The sequence below is a fragment of the Neopsephotus bourkii genome, unplaced genomic scaffold (genome assembly GCF_033783945.1).
Source record: "Neopsephotus bourkii isolate Nb327-2 ecotype Australia unplaced genomic scaffold, CSIRO-AGI_Nbou_v1 NB_1328, whole genome shotgun sequence".
In the NCBI taxonomy this organism is placed as follows: domain Eukaryota; kingdom Metazoa; phylum Chordata; class Aves; order Psittaciformes; family Psittacidae; genus Neopsephotus; species Neopsephotus bourkii.
This window is the reverse complement of record NW_026901808.1, coordinates 817,448-833,642: the sequence shown is the minus strand read 5'-3', so window position 1 is coordinate 833,642 and position 16,195 is coordinate 817,448. Positions and strand designations below refer to the sequence as shown.

The 16,195-nt window shown below is 41.1% G+C and overlaps 1 protein-coding gene across 2 annotated transcripts in view; it reads left to right on the top strand.

The window, feature by feature from the left end:
• Positions 1 to 16,195, top strand: part of SLC2A13 (solute carrier family 2 member 13) — a 156,004-nt gene that overhangs the window by 121,516 nt on the left and 18,293 nt on the right. For both annotated transcript variants that reach the window (XM_061366238.1, XM_061366237.1), the window contains exon 7: positions 4,158 to 4,283. In XM_061366238.1, the coding sequence (XP_061222222.1) occupies positions 4,158 to 4,283 (126 nt within the window). The remainder of the gene's footprint in view (positions 1 to 4,157; positions 4,284 to 16,195) is intronic.

Sequence of the window (16,195 nt, the reverse complement as noted above, 5' to 3'; positions counted from 1 at the left end):
CATGCTCTGCCAGGGAGGAGGGGAAGCCGGGAGGAAGCAGAGACAGGACACCTGACCCAAACTGACCAAAGAGGTATTCCATACTACAGCATGTCATGCCCAGTATGTAAACTGGGGGCAGTTACCCAGAAGGGTTAGAACACTGCTTGGTCGGTCTGGGGATCGGTTAGCGGGTGCTGAGCTATTGTATTCTCTTCCCTTGTTATTTCCCTTATCATTATTATTATTGGTGGCAGCAGCAGTGGTTTGTGTTATACCTTAGTTACTGGACCGTTCTTATCTCGACCCATGGGAGTTACATTCTTTCAGTTCTCCTCCCCATCCCTTCAGGAGCTGGGAGAGGAAGAAATGGGGGAGTGAGAGAGCGGCTGCAGGGTTCTGAGTTACCGGTTGGGCTTAAACCATGAAACAAGGGCACTGGGCAAAGGTCTTTTACTGCTACAGCACTTGACAAAGAGTGGTAAGATGCAACTTGCAGCTCAAATTAAGAGAATTGTAAGAAAGTCTTTGCTTACAAGGTCATTTTACAAATCTAAAGCACAAAATATAATGGCAAACCGAATGCAACTACCGAGTATTCTAAGCAGCAGAGAAAAAGCAGGGGGAGAAGCAATTCTGAACCTTTCTTTGGCATCTGGAGAATCACTTTAGCATGTCAGTATTTGTATTCAATCTTTTTAGAGACTGCAGTAGAGGCAGTAAACTACACTGTTAGGAAGAAGAAAGAAAACAGTAATTTGGGTTTCAAGATAATGTGCACAGCTGGCCAATTAATTCGTCTCTATAGTTTAAGTTCCCTATGAAAGAAGAAGGTATTGTGAGCTTTGTGGTGCACCTGTAACCTCAGGAACAGTTCATTGGGCAGCCTGCTCCAGAGCAGAGCATTCTGAAAGCTGCTGGTACTCAGACTGGCAAGAAATGGCCAGCAATGGACCTTAAAGTTAGTGCTGTCAGACTTTCCCGACACATATGTTCCCATTTAGTCAGGTGAAGAGATTGTAAGAGCATGGAAGCCTTGACTGTGTTAGCAGAATTGGACTGAGGAATTGCAGGTTAGGGGATATCTAGTGTTCTAAAGGTCCATCTGCTTGTCAGTAAATGTGCTCTGACAGTGAAGTAGGAACCCAGAAATCCCATTCCGTGGCAGTTCCAAATAATTTGAGAGGCCAAGCTACTGAGACTTCTATTCTGTAGACTTCATGACACTGAGCTGCAAAGAAGATGGGTATCTCTGGATTCAAACCCCTCCTGGACACATTCCTGTATAACCTGCCCTAGGTGGCACTGCCTTGGCAGGGGGGTTGGAGTAGATGATCTCCAGAGGTCCCTTCCAACATTAACAATTATGTGATCTTTGGACTTCTGCAGCCTCACATTCCTTGTTGTTGTTATTCTGCTACATGGACTGAAGTGTCTAAAGCCTAGGCGCTTGTGTTCTTGTTGGGTTGCCTAGGAGCGCAGCTGGTAAGCAGGGAGAGACCTAGGCACGTTGTAAAACCTTCCTGCTGTAATGCTGCCTTGTTTCATAAAGATCAGATAATCTCTCTCGGGTATTTCAATCTTGACGAGCTGTCAGTCTCATAAACAACCATCCTGGGAATTTTCAACTGGCTCTTCACAGAGGAACTTGTTTCCAAGACACTAGTTCATAACCTTAGCACAAATATAAATATTTCATTATAAAGTACAGGAAACATGTCTCCCATTTATAATTGGATGCAAATTTCCTTTCCTATGTAGACATGCTAGAGTATTCTGGTATAGAGCTTTAAAGGCCATGACCGATCTGTGGTGTAGATCTGAAGAAGTATCAGTATTTTTATAGATTTATACTCTGACATACATGTGGGTATATATGGGGAGTGTTGATAGGAAGGTACATTAGAGGACAGGAAGGAGATCTCTAATTGATATCTATGTGCAAGTAGTGGATAGTTACATGTCAGTAAGTATTACATTGTGCATTTCTTTTCCTGGTATATTGTGTGCCCTAATTTATTTATATGAATATGAGCAGGTACATAAGAATATGCAGTCAATTTTACATTGTTAGCCTATTTTTTTTTAGGAAACAGCAATGGGGCTAGAGTGAAGAAGGGCATAAGCCTGAAACTACTATCTATTTTATTTCCACTCAGCACACTGGGTTTTTTTGGTTGTTTTCAAATTACTTCTAAAAAAAAATATTAATCTTCCTTGCTTATTTCATGCTGCATCTTCAGTGATCATTCGTCCTTATTAACTGGTATGGATTTCTCTACTGTGTTATAAACCAGTTGTAATGTGTATATGTTGGAATTTTGGAGGAAAAAACCCATCGACCTTTATATTGCAAAAAGCAGTGTTATAAAAATTTTATGTCAGTCATAAAATGGGGCACAGAAGAATGCAAGATGGTCTGAACAACAGCTGCCTCTCCTGAGTCTGCTGGGAGTTAGATTTGAAAGGGTTTAAAGTCTTATATATTGAATTTTTGGGTTTCCTCTGACGTAAATTGGGCCTGTCTAAAACCTAAAGTCAAAGACAGTGTATGAACTCACTAGATAGCTAATGACAGGCAGTCCTAACTGAAACATAAAGGATTTATAAGTATTTGTCATGTAACTTTGAAAGACAAGCTTCAGAAAAGCTGTCGAAAATATTAAATTTAAATTATTTAAACTGTTATGAGTAATACAACCTCTGGCATTTGGCATGACATGAAATCCTGCAGCCTTTATTATGTTGAATGCCAACTGGAGTATTGGTTGGACTTGGAGATCTTAAAGGTCCTTTGCATTCTAAATGATTCTGTGATACTCAGTAAAGCCCAAGGAAAGAACACAATAACAAAGAGCACAGATTTCTGAAACTTGGGAGAAGTAGAGAAATGCAAATGAATGCATTGGTTTTTACACTTTCCCGGCCCTCTTTTTGGCCAACTACCATATGAATTGATCTTCCTATAGCTCTTTTAGAAACATCATAGTCAGAAGAGTTTGGATGACTAGGTTTGAAGCATGTGCTTTCAAACGTTTTAGATCCATATAATCTGCTTTACTGATTTGGTTTCTTGGGACTTTGTTATACAGTTACTTTTACTTTTTCCTATAATGGTATGGTAGCTTGAGCAGATCATTTCTTCATTCACTAAGTCATTGTTATGATAAAAATACCTGCTCAGAAAGGATTATTTCCTTGGTTTTTCCATTACAGGGATATGTGTTGAAGCTATTTTGGTCGCCTTAATTACACGTTTCCAGGTGTTACATTTCAAAGTTTAATTTCAACTTCAAGTTTCCAGACCTACTCCATGTTCTACAGTTTCTCATTCTGCTATTTTTACTTCCTAAAGTTATCCCTTAGAATATATTAGGGGCCTTACTGATGAGGATGTATTTCTGAATTGGCAATTTAGACTAAGTGAAGGATCTGTAGGGCACTTGGTGTCTAGGCTCCCAGTAGAGTCAGCGGGGATGTGATCAATACAACCAGTGGAGCCTAGGGAACAGTTTTACTGTCTAGTCACTTGAATATGCTAGATTGCATTGAGGAAACTTTGCCTAAATGTAAGCATCTCATGCTCTTTGAGACTCCCAAGGAAATCAGAGACAAGGTCTGTATGGACCTGGCAAGTTTGCTGCACTGGAATGATGTGCAAGAGCACTGCACGCTCCGCAGTGACAGGTGAAGGGCAGGCAGGACATTTTGGGGCACGAGATGCTTGTATGGGGATTGGCTGCATTGACATACTGACTGTGTACATGAAACATAAAGAGAACTCAGGCTCCGAGTTCCCACATGGAGACACATGATATGATGATGTCAAACTGACTTCCAGTTCTATATGTGCCCAAATCTCAGTTTGGTTACTAGGTATTATGTATGATTCTTTCTCTTCAACCCAAATGCGTCTTTTTTTAATTAGAATTCATTCCATGAGTGAATTCCCCTACAGCCTGATCAGGTGTCACTGGGAGATTCACAACTGGGCCACCAAAGTGTGGTACTGGAGGCAAAAACCATCTGTGTTAGTTTTTTTGGCAGTTTTTACTGTCTTGTCTCCAACACTGACAACTTGAGTACGTGAATCCCAAGATTGATTATGAGATGCTGTTGGTTTTGACATGTACAAATGGATAAAGTGTTGCTTAAGTATTTATTTCTTTCTCTTGCAGTTATTGCAATGGATGTATGTTAGATCCACACTGTGGTCTCTGCTACAAATTGAATAAATCAAGTGTTGTTGAGTCCTCATGTGTTCCTGTTGATAAAGATTCTACAACGAAAGCGGCTTGGGGCAGGTATGTCACTTTTCAAGGTTTTCTCGTCTTGTGTTCTACTGATGTTTTTTTGCTATTGAGAATACTTCTGCTTTTATGTAAAGTGTTACTCTTGGGGTGTTAGAAGAAAAAACATGATTTGCCATTGTCAAAAATGGGTTATTACGTTTTAAAAGCTATTCTAAATAAAAGCCTTGACCTGATATGTGCTGCCAGTTTGATGTAGTCTGCACTTAGAAACTATGGCAAAAGTACATTAGGAATTAGAGAAATTACTTTTCCCTGATGTCTTCATTCATTTAAGGTGGCATGTTCCCTAGGTGCACACTTAAAGCCCTCTTAATTAATTTTCTTTTTAAAGGCTTGAATTAAACCACACTTCTAATATTGGCCTGCTAAAGAAACTGAGTTGCTCAGCTGAATAATGTAAAATTATACAAATCTGAAAACTTCTAATTGTCAAAGCATAGTCTGTGGCCACAGATGACTCTGTTCCTGTGCTTAAAACTGACATCATGTTGCATTTGGCATGCAAGAATGTGTGCATTTGTAGGTAAATCCCAGTGCAACTCCAGAGCACATCACACCTCTTAAAGTGCTTTTTCTTAAGCACCACATCAATCTTCAGGTTTTCTGAAGTATTGACTGTTCTGTTCTTATGGAATGGCTTTGTGAGTTGGAGCACCATCCTGTGAAGGCTTCATCAATACTTTAATAATGATTATGGATTAGGGTTTAGAATGGTTCAGTGCCACAATGGAATTATATAATTACTGCTGATAAAACCTCCTCACCATAATTCAGCTGTGCCACCCACATGCCATAAACATACTTGGAAATAGGCAAAGGTTTGTGTGATGGTTTGGGGGGGGGTTTCTGCCGTTCTGAAGTTAAACCAAGTGCCTTAGTGTCAGTGAGTCATGCTGGACAAAGGTTGGAAGCTATGGAAATATCTACTAATTGTAGAATCATTAATTTAAATTTACTCTAAAATTGCTCTCCTTTGGATTACAGTAGTGTTAGAATGTTATGCCTAGCAGTTCATTCCAGACGGAGAAAAGGATAGCTCATATTCTTCAGAATCCTCATTTAAAAGCACTGTGATTTGGGGGCTATTACTGTTTAATAGTATGTAATTGTGAAAACTACAAAATCTCATCCTTCTTGCTTATTCTTCAATGTTGCATCATACAACATATCTTGCATATTATCTAATATCCTGATGCGTTCTGCATGATGGACTCTCATAGTCATATTCATGAGGTAACAGATATCTCTGTATTCCAAGTAAACTTTCATTTCATATATGCTGTATTTCTAAGTAACATGTCTGTGGTTAGCAACATCGTACTAGCACACAGGAGGACATAAATGGAAACATAAACTTGCTATGAGTAGTTGATAGATAAAACTTTATTTATTAGGCAGTGTTATTATATAACATAGTAAGTGTGAGCATCAGTGATCCTTTTATAGTTGTGATTCATTCTCACATAGCACTACTTGCTGTACAGCCTATTGGAGAAATTAAGAAAGAAGTGTTTCCTTTCCATACTGCAAACTATACTATTTCCATATTGTACAATTATTTCATAGCATAAAGACTTTTTCCTAAATCTTTCAAGAGAGAGCAAAACAATTTTAAATGTGTTACATCGGCAGACACCAGAGTTCTGCCTTAAGATGGAAAACCAATAAAATATCCACATTTCTTTTTCCAAAGATCAAATGTTCATCCCCACTTCTAGTGCTTATGTCATTAATTTCTAATCCCACCTCCTCCTGGTCTGTGTAATCAGGCAGTTTTCTAAAAGCTCTTCCTTCAAGCTGTGAAATGTCAGGTGGCACCTTCTGTGCCTTCCAAGCCCTGTGGAACAGGGAAGTGCTTCACTTCCTCCTCCTCACAGATATGTGTATTTTTGCATACTTGTCCAGAGGGAATCCCCACAGATTTTGGCGTCCAAGGGTTTACATTCATGTATGTCCTGCCCCCGCTCATCTTCCTCAAATCCTCAGTCTGCTTTACAGCAAAACAGCCCCACAAAGCTGTAGGATTTCCCCACCAAGTGTGAAGAAGTGCTGTAGTGAAAACGGTTTGTGGTTTGTCGTGGTTTAAACCCAAACAGACAGCTTGTGCACTCACTCCCAATGAGTGGTGCCAGGCTGGAAGCAATCGAGGCCCACGTTAGTGTCCCCCCCCTTCCCCAGGGGCTGCTCCCCCCTTCCCCGCTCCCAGAGGGATGGGGAGGAGAATCGAAAGAATGCAACTCCCACGGGCTGAGATAAGAACAGTCTAGCAACTAATGTACAATACGAATCACCACCGCTACCACCAACGACAACAATGATAAGAGAAAGTAGCAAGGGAAAGGAGTACAATACCACACGCCGAACAACGAGTCCGACCCAGCAGCCCCCCTGTCCTTCCGGGTAACTCCCAGTTCCCCCCTAGGCATGACGTGCTGTGGTATGGAATACCTCTTTGGTCAGTTTGGGTCAGGTGTCCTGTCTCTGCTTCCTCCCGGCTTCCCTCCTCCCTGACAGAGCATGAGGCTCACGAAGTCCTTGGCCAAACCAAAACATCATTTTTATCAGCTTTGTTCCCAGCCCGAATCAAAACACAGCACTGCACCAGCTACCAAGAAGGAGAAAAAATGACTGCTACTGCTAAACCCAGGACAGGTTACATCCCCAGTTGTATCTCAGAGCAGCAGGAATTGTCTGTATCTTTCTGGCAGCATAGGGAGAACCAGTGCTAAGACAAACTAACAGCAGTGGTGAAGAAATGATGACCATGCTGATGCTTAAAAATGCAGCCCTTTGTTTCACAAAGTCACTTTGTCACAAGCTAGACACTGAGTGGCAGTTATGTTAAAAATACATGATATTTTAACAATCAGAGACTGGTTTAATAATTTGAAAGGTGATTTTGTGATCTATGGAAAGCTCATAACCATAGTTACCACATGTGGCCTCTGTATAACTCGTGTGTATTCTGATGGCTTTATGCCATCCAGTATTGGCTGAATGAGTAAATGGCGTAAAACCTCCAGACTTGTAGGCCTTATATGGCAAATTTATTTCGCCATTACTTTGTCTTAGGACAGAAGGAAGACCTGAGCTATTTGTTTGGGATTTGTTGGACCTCAGCTTGCCTGAACATTAGTGAAAGCAGCAGCTCTCACTATTCTGCCTGATGCAGGAGATTCACAGAAATGGCTTCTGCTGGACTCAGATCAATGGTGCCATGCAGAGCATTTCACTGCTGCTGCATTCACATTTGGTTTATGATTTTCCCGCTAGAAAGCTGGGAGCTGCAGCCATGGAGATGTGCCTGCAGTCACATCGTATGATGTGTGTGCGGCCACATAGCTCTGCAGCCATCTTCATAGAATCATAAAATGGTTTAGGTTGGAAGGGACCTTAAAGCTCATCCAGTTCCAACCCCCTGCCATGGGCAGGGACACTTTCCACTAGAGCAGGTTGCTCCAAGCCCTGTCCAACCTGGCCTTGAACACTGCCAGGGATGGGGGAAAGGGCATCTTAGCCCCAACCATCCTGACATTCACTCAGGGGCTTATCTATTCCTGATGTGTAACCTGCCAGCAAGGTGAGGGGCATGAAGAGGTGCTGACAGAGAAGGTCTTGTCATGTATTTTTATAGCTCTCTTCAGCTATGCAAGCTGGCATAGAAAACACTCCTGTTTATGTATTTCTAGCTTTACACTCTTCTTTGCATAGTTGGTCCCAGGGTACTTCAGTAACACTGACATAGCAGGCAATGTTTTGACTGTTATCATAAAATACTGTAACATATTTTTATTAGCAAGATGTTTCCCCAATGCCAGCCTGGTGTACTAGACACCACTTCTGTGTTTATTGTTAATTGTATTTGTTCGGTGATGGTACGTTCTACATTGAGAAGTTATGGGGAGGGGAGGGAAGAGAGCAGAGATTTCAGTCTCCTGTGGCTGCCAGCAAGGCTGTGTATGTTGCTGTGGTTGTCATAGAAACCGAGGGACACGATGAGAGCATCCAAATGTTTTTCAAGGAGAATTATAGCATTTGGGTTCTTTTGAATCTGGGGAACTCGGTGGCCAGCAGCGGCCCTTGGGGAGGGACACTGCGTGAGGATAAATCTGATTGAGTTCAAGGCAGGCCTTGGAGCAGCATGGGCAATGTGCTGTGGGTACACTTGCATCATGTGTGTAAGAAAAGAATGGAGGTGTCATTTTATTATTTAATCAGTTACATAAGCCTGACTGGTGTTGGAATAACACAGAGAGGAGCGTCCTGCCCAGGCATCAGCACAGTCAGATGCTTTGATGCCCTTCGTATTACTGAACCAGGTAACAAAACAACTGTTGACATGCAGACCTTGGTGCCTCCAGCTCTACTCAGGGACATACAAAGGATGGTTTCAAGGCAGTGAGCAAGAATATTCTTAAATTATTCACTTTGTAATAAAAGAAGAGCAGCTGTGTCTTCTCTCTCAGTGTGGTCTGAGGATTCTGTGTTAGGAGACTGTTCTCCAATATTTAGGGAAGTTTTGCATTTAGCAGTAGCATAGGCAGGCTTGCAGTTCTGTTCTCTTCATGAACATCGAATTATAAAATCCCCATGAAGTTGATAAAAAGCATTATCTCAGTTGGGAGGGGGGGAGGGTGGCAGGGGGGGATGCAATGGGAAGCTTCCAATCCGAAGCTCAGGTGGCACAACAGAAGCCATGGGTAGAATCTGTCTCTCAGCCAGGACTGAATGTGGAGGTGATTGCTTTCAGTTCTGTGCTTTCAGAGCAGACTGCAATCTAGTTCTTCCCTACAATTGCAATTACTCCCGCAGTACTCTCAGAAACCTTAAAACTTCTGTCCCTGTAATTGTGATAACTCTAAAGGCCAGCCAGGAATGCTCTAGAAGTAACTTCAAATTGCATTAATATTCTTACAGTTGAAAGAATAACCGCACAAGGGAAGGAGCTACTATTAGTGCCTTGACATGGCATTAACCTTGACATGAGTATGTTGTCAAGACGACAGCAGGCCCACAACTGCAAGCTAAAAGGCTCTCAGAGTGACTCTGAGCAATCTCCCTCTGGAGAAAAAGATGTTGACTTTATACAGTAAACAATTATGAAGAAATAATAACATCAACTGCAGATCAGAGACAAGCCTAAAATCCATCCTGTCCACAAAATTAGCTGGCAGGTCTCCACAGTCCCTGAAGGAGGATGATTGGGAACAGAAATCTATAAAGGGAGAAGAGCTCAGTGATTTGCTTTCTTCAGCCATTTTTATTAACTTCATTATAGGAACATCTCCCTGCCCTGAGAGTTTCCTGCTTCATGGAGAATCCTGCTTTCGTCAATATAAACAAGCATTCCCCTCTCTAAGGGTATCCAGGGCAAAGGCGAGCGCAAAAAGAGCTCTGTTTTTACAAAGCTCTTCATGTTCCTCTGGCCAGTGCTCTCCTGAGCTCCATCTTTCTGTGTGAAATTAATGGCATGTTTACAGATGCTCGTTAATGCTGTTTGGTGTCACTGTGTGCCTGTTGCTCATATCCGTCAGTTTGCTGAGCAGTTTCACTGTGTCTTGGAAACCTGCTCGGAGGACCAGTGGGTTGAAATTGGCCAGGCAATGTGAGGAAGCAGGGCAGGCAGGCAGGCAGACCCTGGATCCCAGCTTCAGGAGAGTTTCCACTGCAGAAATGTGCCTGACGACCTTGGTGTTCAAGTGTGGACTCTAACTACATTCCAGTGGTTAAAAAAATCCATGGGAGTTCATTAGCTAGATTCCCAGACAACAGCCTGGTTTATGTCCAATGGGGGACATGCCAGTGTCTGTCACAGCCTTGGGAGTACTCTGGGGAGCTTTACATTCGTACAGTGCCGCTTGTTCTCTAATGTATGGCAGATGAGACTGTTAACGTGATTACAGTACTTTTTGTTCGTAGCAACATTAGATTTTTCTAGAAATGTCAGGTTTCTTGTGCTGCTTGTAAATAAAGACGAATTTAAGCTCATTACGCTTGTTTTCCTGGTCACTGCCTTACAGAGATGCTTTCGCAGTGTGACAAGTACATTTGTAAAAGTTGCTGTGACTGCTTTACTGATGCCAAAAAAATGTATGTTTGTATTCACACATTTAAAGACTGAGGAGCTATTTTCGGTGTGTCATGGGGAACGGGTATTCAGACCTTCCCTGTTACCACCCAAAGGCTAGCACCAGAGCAGCCTTCCAGGAATGAAGTACTCCTCTCTCCGTGGGTAGACATTGCTTGTTTTGTCATGCAGGAAGTATTGGTAGAAGATTTTATTGCTGAAATGATGATTTGGAATCTTGGTACAAGTGCCTGCATTAGGAAATGCTGCTTAATTTAGCAGCAGTTAGCGGAGAAACTGGTATTTCTCTTAGTAATTCTTCAGATCAGTATAAGAAGATTATGCATAGAATTATGTTTCTCACATTTGTAAAGTAGAAAAGTAGAGGGAGTAAATGACTCAGGAAAGTAGCAGAATCTACAGAACAGTGACATCTGCATGTGTATCAGCAGCATTCAGAAAAGCTGCGATTACAACCAGTAGTCTTAGAGAAATTTCTTTCTGGACAGTAAGCATATAAACATATATATGAATGTTTACTAATATTCTTCACTTCAGTAGGGATCAGAACATGGAATTCCTCATCTCCTCCAGGGACCATTTTGGAAAGAAAATCAAAATATATGCAGTTTCAAATACAATTAAATTCTGATTATCTTCACCACTGCCAGTAAGTGTAGAAACCTGGAGTAGCTGGGTGGCAGGACACGGTTCTATTTGTCCACGTTGATTAAAGTATGTACTTCAGCATAATGATATCGGATACACATTAGTGGGATATGCAAAAACAGAAATGAAAAAAAGATCTGAAACTGATTACAGTCTTTGTCAGCCCAAACTTTAAGGCACAAGTTCTTTTCTGTGGGGAGGATATTAGTGTAATCACAGTCTAATGATGGATATGCTGATGTGATTCTGGACACCTAGGGAGGTAGAAGAGGAACTTTAGAAATCTACACATATTGTAATGCCATCTCTGCTAACTAGAAGGAGCAAATAGGAAATACGGAAGGATGAAGTGATGCAGAATATTGTCCCCTCAATCATAGATGAAGCCTGTATTATTAGTGATGAGTAGGTAGCAATACAAGTACAATTTTAATGTTCTGATCCTTTGAGCTTATCTTCCTGCTCAAACCTTTTAGACATGACAATTTCAAGTTCTTCTGGAAAATTATCACAGAATCATAAAATAGTTAGGGTTGGAAAGGACCTTAAGATCATCCAGGTCCAACCCCCCTGCCACGGGCAGGGACACTTCACACTAAACCATGCCACCCAAGGCTCTGTCCAGCCTGGACTTCAGCACCACCAGGGATGGATCATTCACAGCTTCCCTGGGCAACCCATTCCAGTGCCTCACCACCCTCACAGTAAAGAACTTCTTTATATCCAGTCTAAATTTCCCCTGTTTAAGTTTTAACCCATTACCCCTTGTCCTATCACTGCAGTCCCTAATGAAAGAGTTCCTCCCCAGCATCCTTGTAGGCCCCCTTCAGATACTGGAAAGCTGCTATGAGGTCTCCACGCAGCCTTCTCTTCTCCAGGCTGAACAGCCCCAACTTTCTCAGCCTGTCTTCATATGGGAGGTGCTCCCGTCCCCCGATCATCCTTGTCTCCCTCTTCTGGACTTGTTCCAACAGATCCATGTCCTTTTTATGTTGATGACACCAGAACTGCACACAATACTCCAAGTGAGGTCTCACGAGAGCAGAGTAGAGGGGCAGGATCACCTCCTTCGACCTGCTGGTCACGCTCCTTTTGATGCAGCCCAGGATACCGTTGGCTTTCTGGGCTGTAAGTGTAAAAGGAAATTGTTTTATGTTCAGTGTGATAACCATGTTAATATCTCCTTAAGCATTTGAAAATATGGTAAAATTTGTATATCTACTTAAGTGTGAAATTTGGTTGTAACTTTAACAGAAGATACAGTCTTTTGAATTTTTTTTTTATGTTAAAGGGGGAAGCCCCCCATTTTTTATTATTTTATTTTCGACTGACTCTTATGCCTGAACAGTTAAAGTCCTTTGTGTATTGTATCTGCATTTTAGATCTAAAATAATGAGCAGAGTGACATGATAATGGAAATTGAAACTATTTACATTTCTTTAGGGTAATTACTTAGGTATTACTATTAATAGCTCTAACTCATTATATCTGCTCAACCAGTGGCAAATTCTGGATGCTTGAAAAGGACAAGATATACTTATAGTCAGTCTTCTTATGAAGTGAACGACTTCATAATGACTTTGGAAATGTTTAGTTTATACATTGAAGGCATCCAGCACAAACCAGGATTTTAAAGCAGGAATGGTTTTAAACATTGTTTGTACATTTCTTCTCTACCTGACATTTGTATTGTACTTTGCTTCTAGATCTTCCTGTAAGTTAATACTTAAAAGTGCTTCTGGTAAAGAGTGATGAAGGGGTGGATGCTGACAGCTATTTTTGTTACTTGTTGTAACACCTTCAGGTGCAATCGCATTGGGGTAACTGGAAAAGAAAAGCAGAAGTGGTCCTTGAGCTAAAACATTTCCAGGTGCTTGTTTGTGTCAGGAAAAAACATGTTATTTAAATGGGAAGTTTTGTTGAGTCAGTGCTCTTCACCGCTTAAACATGGTCCAAGGAGGAAGATGCTGTGGTGTTTAAAGTTTGGATTTCCATCCAGCTGAAGGAGCAAGCTCTCTGCTCATTTCAGTCATTCTCTGGTCAGCTGAGATGGGATTAGAAGAAAAATACTCATTTCCCATTTAAAAACCATGTTTGCTTCTAGTTGACGGAGATAGGAAAGCAAAGAGAAAAAAAATGCCAACATGTATGAGAGAACTGGCAGTCTCTTGTCAGTGTGTGTAGAGCACATGGATAATTCCTGCAGCTTTTTTTCCTCTCCCTTTCTCTTATGAAATGTACATTGAAAAAAGAGTCATTGCCCATAGGAGCTTTTACTAATTAGCTTCTTTAGCTGCCTATCCTTTCAGGGATAGATTGAAAGGCATCCATGCTTCTCCCAGGGCTGTGTCGTGCAGAGCATGGTGCCAGTGCATGACCCCAGTGCTTTCCTTGGCCAAGGGGATCGGAGAGAGGGGCAGAGGAGGATGCTTCACCAGAGAGCATGGCATGCAGGGAGCTACTGCTGGGAGAGAGCTGGGGACTTCCCCTTTGCCCGGGAGACAAAGCAAAAGGAACTGACTCATATTTGCGAGCATGAGGAGGGCTTTTTTTGAGGGGAGTAATATTTCCAATACTCGTTTTTCACATGTATTCGGTCAGGATTTAAAGTTTGGATTGAAATAACAATCCTCAGTGGAAATTGTCTCATCTGAGTCCTTTAGGTTTTTGCACTCTGAAATGGATTTGCTAAATCAACATTTTCTCTGTTTTGCAGGCAGAAAATATTTATGAAAGCTGCACGTGGTTGGGGATTTTTATGGGTAAAGAACACTCAGCAGGGTCAAACCTAGCTCCTCCATACAGCAGCTTGTACCTTTAACAGTGTCCCTAATCCAAATCTTACATATCTTTATTCCATAATAAGTAACTCTTCATAATAACATAATCTGATAGAGTAAAACTGTGATATTCTCCCTATTTAAAACAATGAAGATTTTAGAGTTGGGGGTTTTTTTCTTTTTGAGGGAAAACAAACTAACACATTTCTGCATCAGGACTGTTGAATAATTCAATATGTTTGATGAATTTAATTCATATAAATTATTGTATATGCTGCCTGCATGTGTAGTTAATTTCCTTGAGAATGGAGGCAGCAACATCAATCCCTTACTGGTACAGGGTGAGCTGGAATTATTGATCCACTTGATTTAAAGTTGTGACCTTACTTTGACTGAGCTCTTCGGTTAGTACGGGCTCAGAAATGGACGGCCTGTTCGATGTCAGGTCGTACTTCCGGACAGCAGCACTTCAGGCATTTCTTCTTGTTTGTAGGATGTATAGGCTTTCTTTTTTCCTTTAGCTTTCCCCAGCTGTCACATTAGCTTTGCATAAATGATAATGAGAGACGAGTTTGAGGTTCTGCATGATGATTTAGTTCTTCAGACCTGTGATTCAGATGATGTATGTTCCCATTTAGTTTATTTTCTTGGTAAAATAACTATTGTTTAAAGCATTTATTTATGTAAAGTTCTTTTTAGTTGTCTGAGACCATAGAAAGTAGATGATGACTTTGATTTCTGCTGAGTTCTTCTACTGCGAGATCCCAAACTTAGAGTTTCATGTAACAATTAAGACTTTAATATCCAGTGTTTATAAATGTCATAAACTAGAGATAGTGTAACCACTTCACATTTCTGTATTATATTGAATTCCTTAGATTGGACATAGATATGGTATTTGCATGCACAAATCAAAGCAGAGCAACACTCTTAAGTGCTCACTCTCACAAATCAGATGTGAAATAATTATCTTGTTATAAGTGGTCTTAGAGCATTATTTAAATCTCCTTGGGTCTCTGTTACTATGTTAATGGTTTCCAGTGAATTTTAGGGCTGATAATGGAGGAATCACTCTTTGGATGGCTCTGTCGGTTGATATCATTCAGAGCCTCTCCAGTGCAGCGGGTGTGGGCAGGGATGTGGTGCTTCATTCCCCTTCGGAAGCACCAGTTTTCTGAGCTTTTTAGGGCAGAGCTATTGCCACCTACTGGAATCAGGCGAAAGCTCCTTTTAAAAATACTCTCCCATCATCTATTTAATGCAATGAACGCAAGATCTCGAATTTTCAGTCTGGAGAGGTTTCAGTTGTAATGGCAGACAGACAGTCACTGGCAATAGTTGAAATGTATTTTTGTCTAAATTGCTGTTGCAGAAATTGAATGTAATAGTTCAGTACTTCATATAGAAGATTAAGTTGGCCAAAAGGGTATGTTAGACTATTAAAATGTAAATTTTACATGTATGTCAATAGCTGGAAATCCAATAGAGCAGAGAAGAGCTGAAGAAGGTATGCTGATACATGTAATATCCATCTATATTTCAAAGTCCACACCCTTATGGTTTTTTGTCTCGGGTTCCACAAAAAAAGCAAATTGAGAAAATTACTTTTACTTGCTCACACTTTCCTTTTGATTTCAGTGGGCAAGTCAGAAGGATAAATATTTTGTTCGCTCTTCGATTCCCATTGGAATACGTGGTTGACTGTGATTTTAAGGGTTTAATAGCTCTGTGGGAAATCATTTCTGCACAGTGATGGCTCTGCAGGCTCTGTAAGGTGAAGGGAGTGCTGTGTGGCATAAGCACTAAATGAACTAGCTCTAAAACCTCAGTGGTGCCTGCAGCAGGAGAGCTGGACCAGGGCTACCGCCAGGCACTCTGCTTGAAGGGAAGGCAGCCTTTCAGGGGCTTAGGGACTAGAACTTGGCAAACAAGTTATTTGGATGGTGAATTGAACTGGTAGTGCTCACCATTCAGTGCCACATCTGGTAACTTGTCATAGTTCTGTCATCATGTCTCATCTGTGAGTGTTTTGAATTTCGTGTTTGGATGGGATTTGCTTTGTTTTTCTAGATTGAACTATAGAATCTCGTTATTCTCTATGAACTTTATATACCAGATTTCGACATGGAAGTATGTTGTTTACAGTGCCTTTGTGCATCTAAAACTTTTGGGGTAATTAAAAGCAATACATTCTTTTCTGTTTCTTTATTGTTTTCTGGAGTGTTTGGAAGCTGTAAGAAAAATAAGATTATGACACTGAAATAGAACCTATTTTGTTCGAAGGTCAAACTTCCGGTGAATATTTCTACTAAGTTACCTTCTTTCTGAGTTACAGAACCCACAACCTTGCTTTCTTTGTCTTTGGTCTTTTTGACCATGGGCTTAGA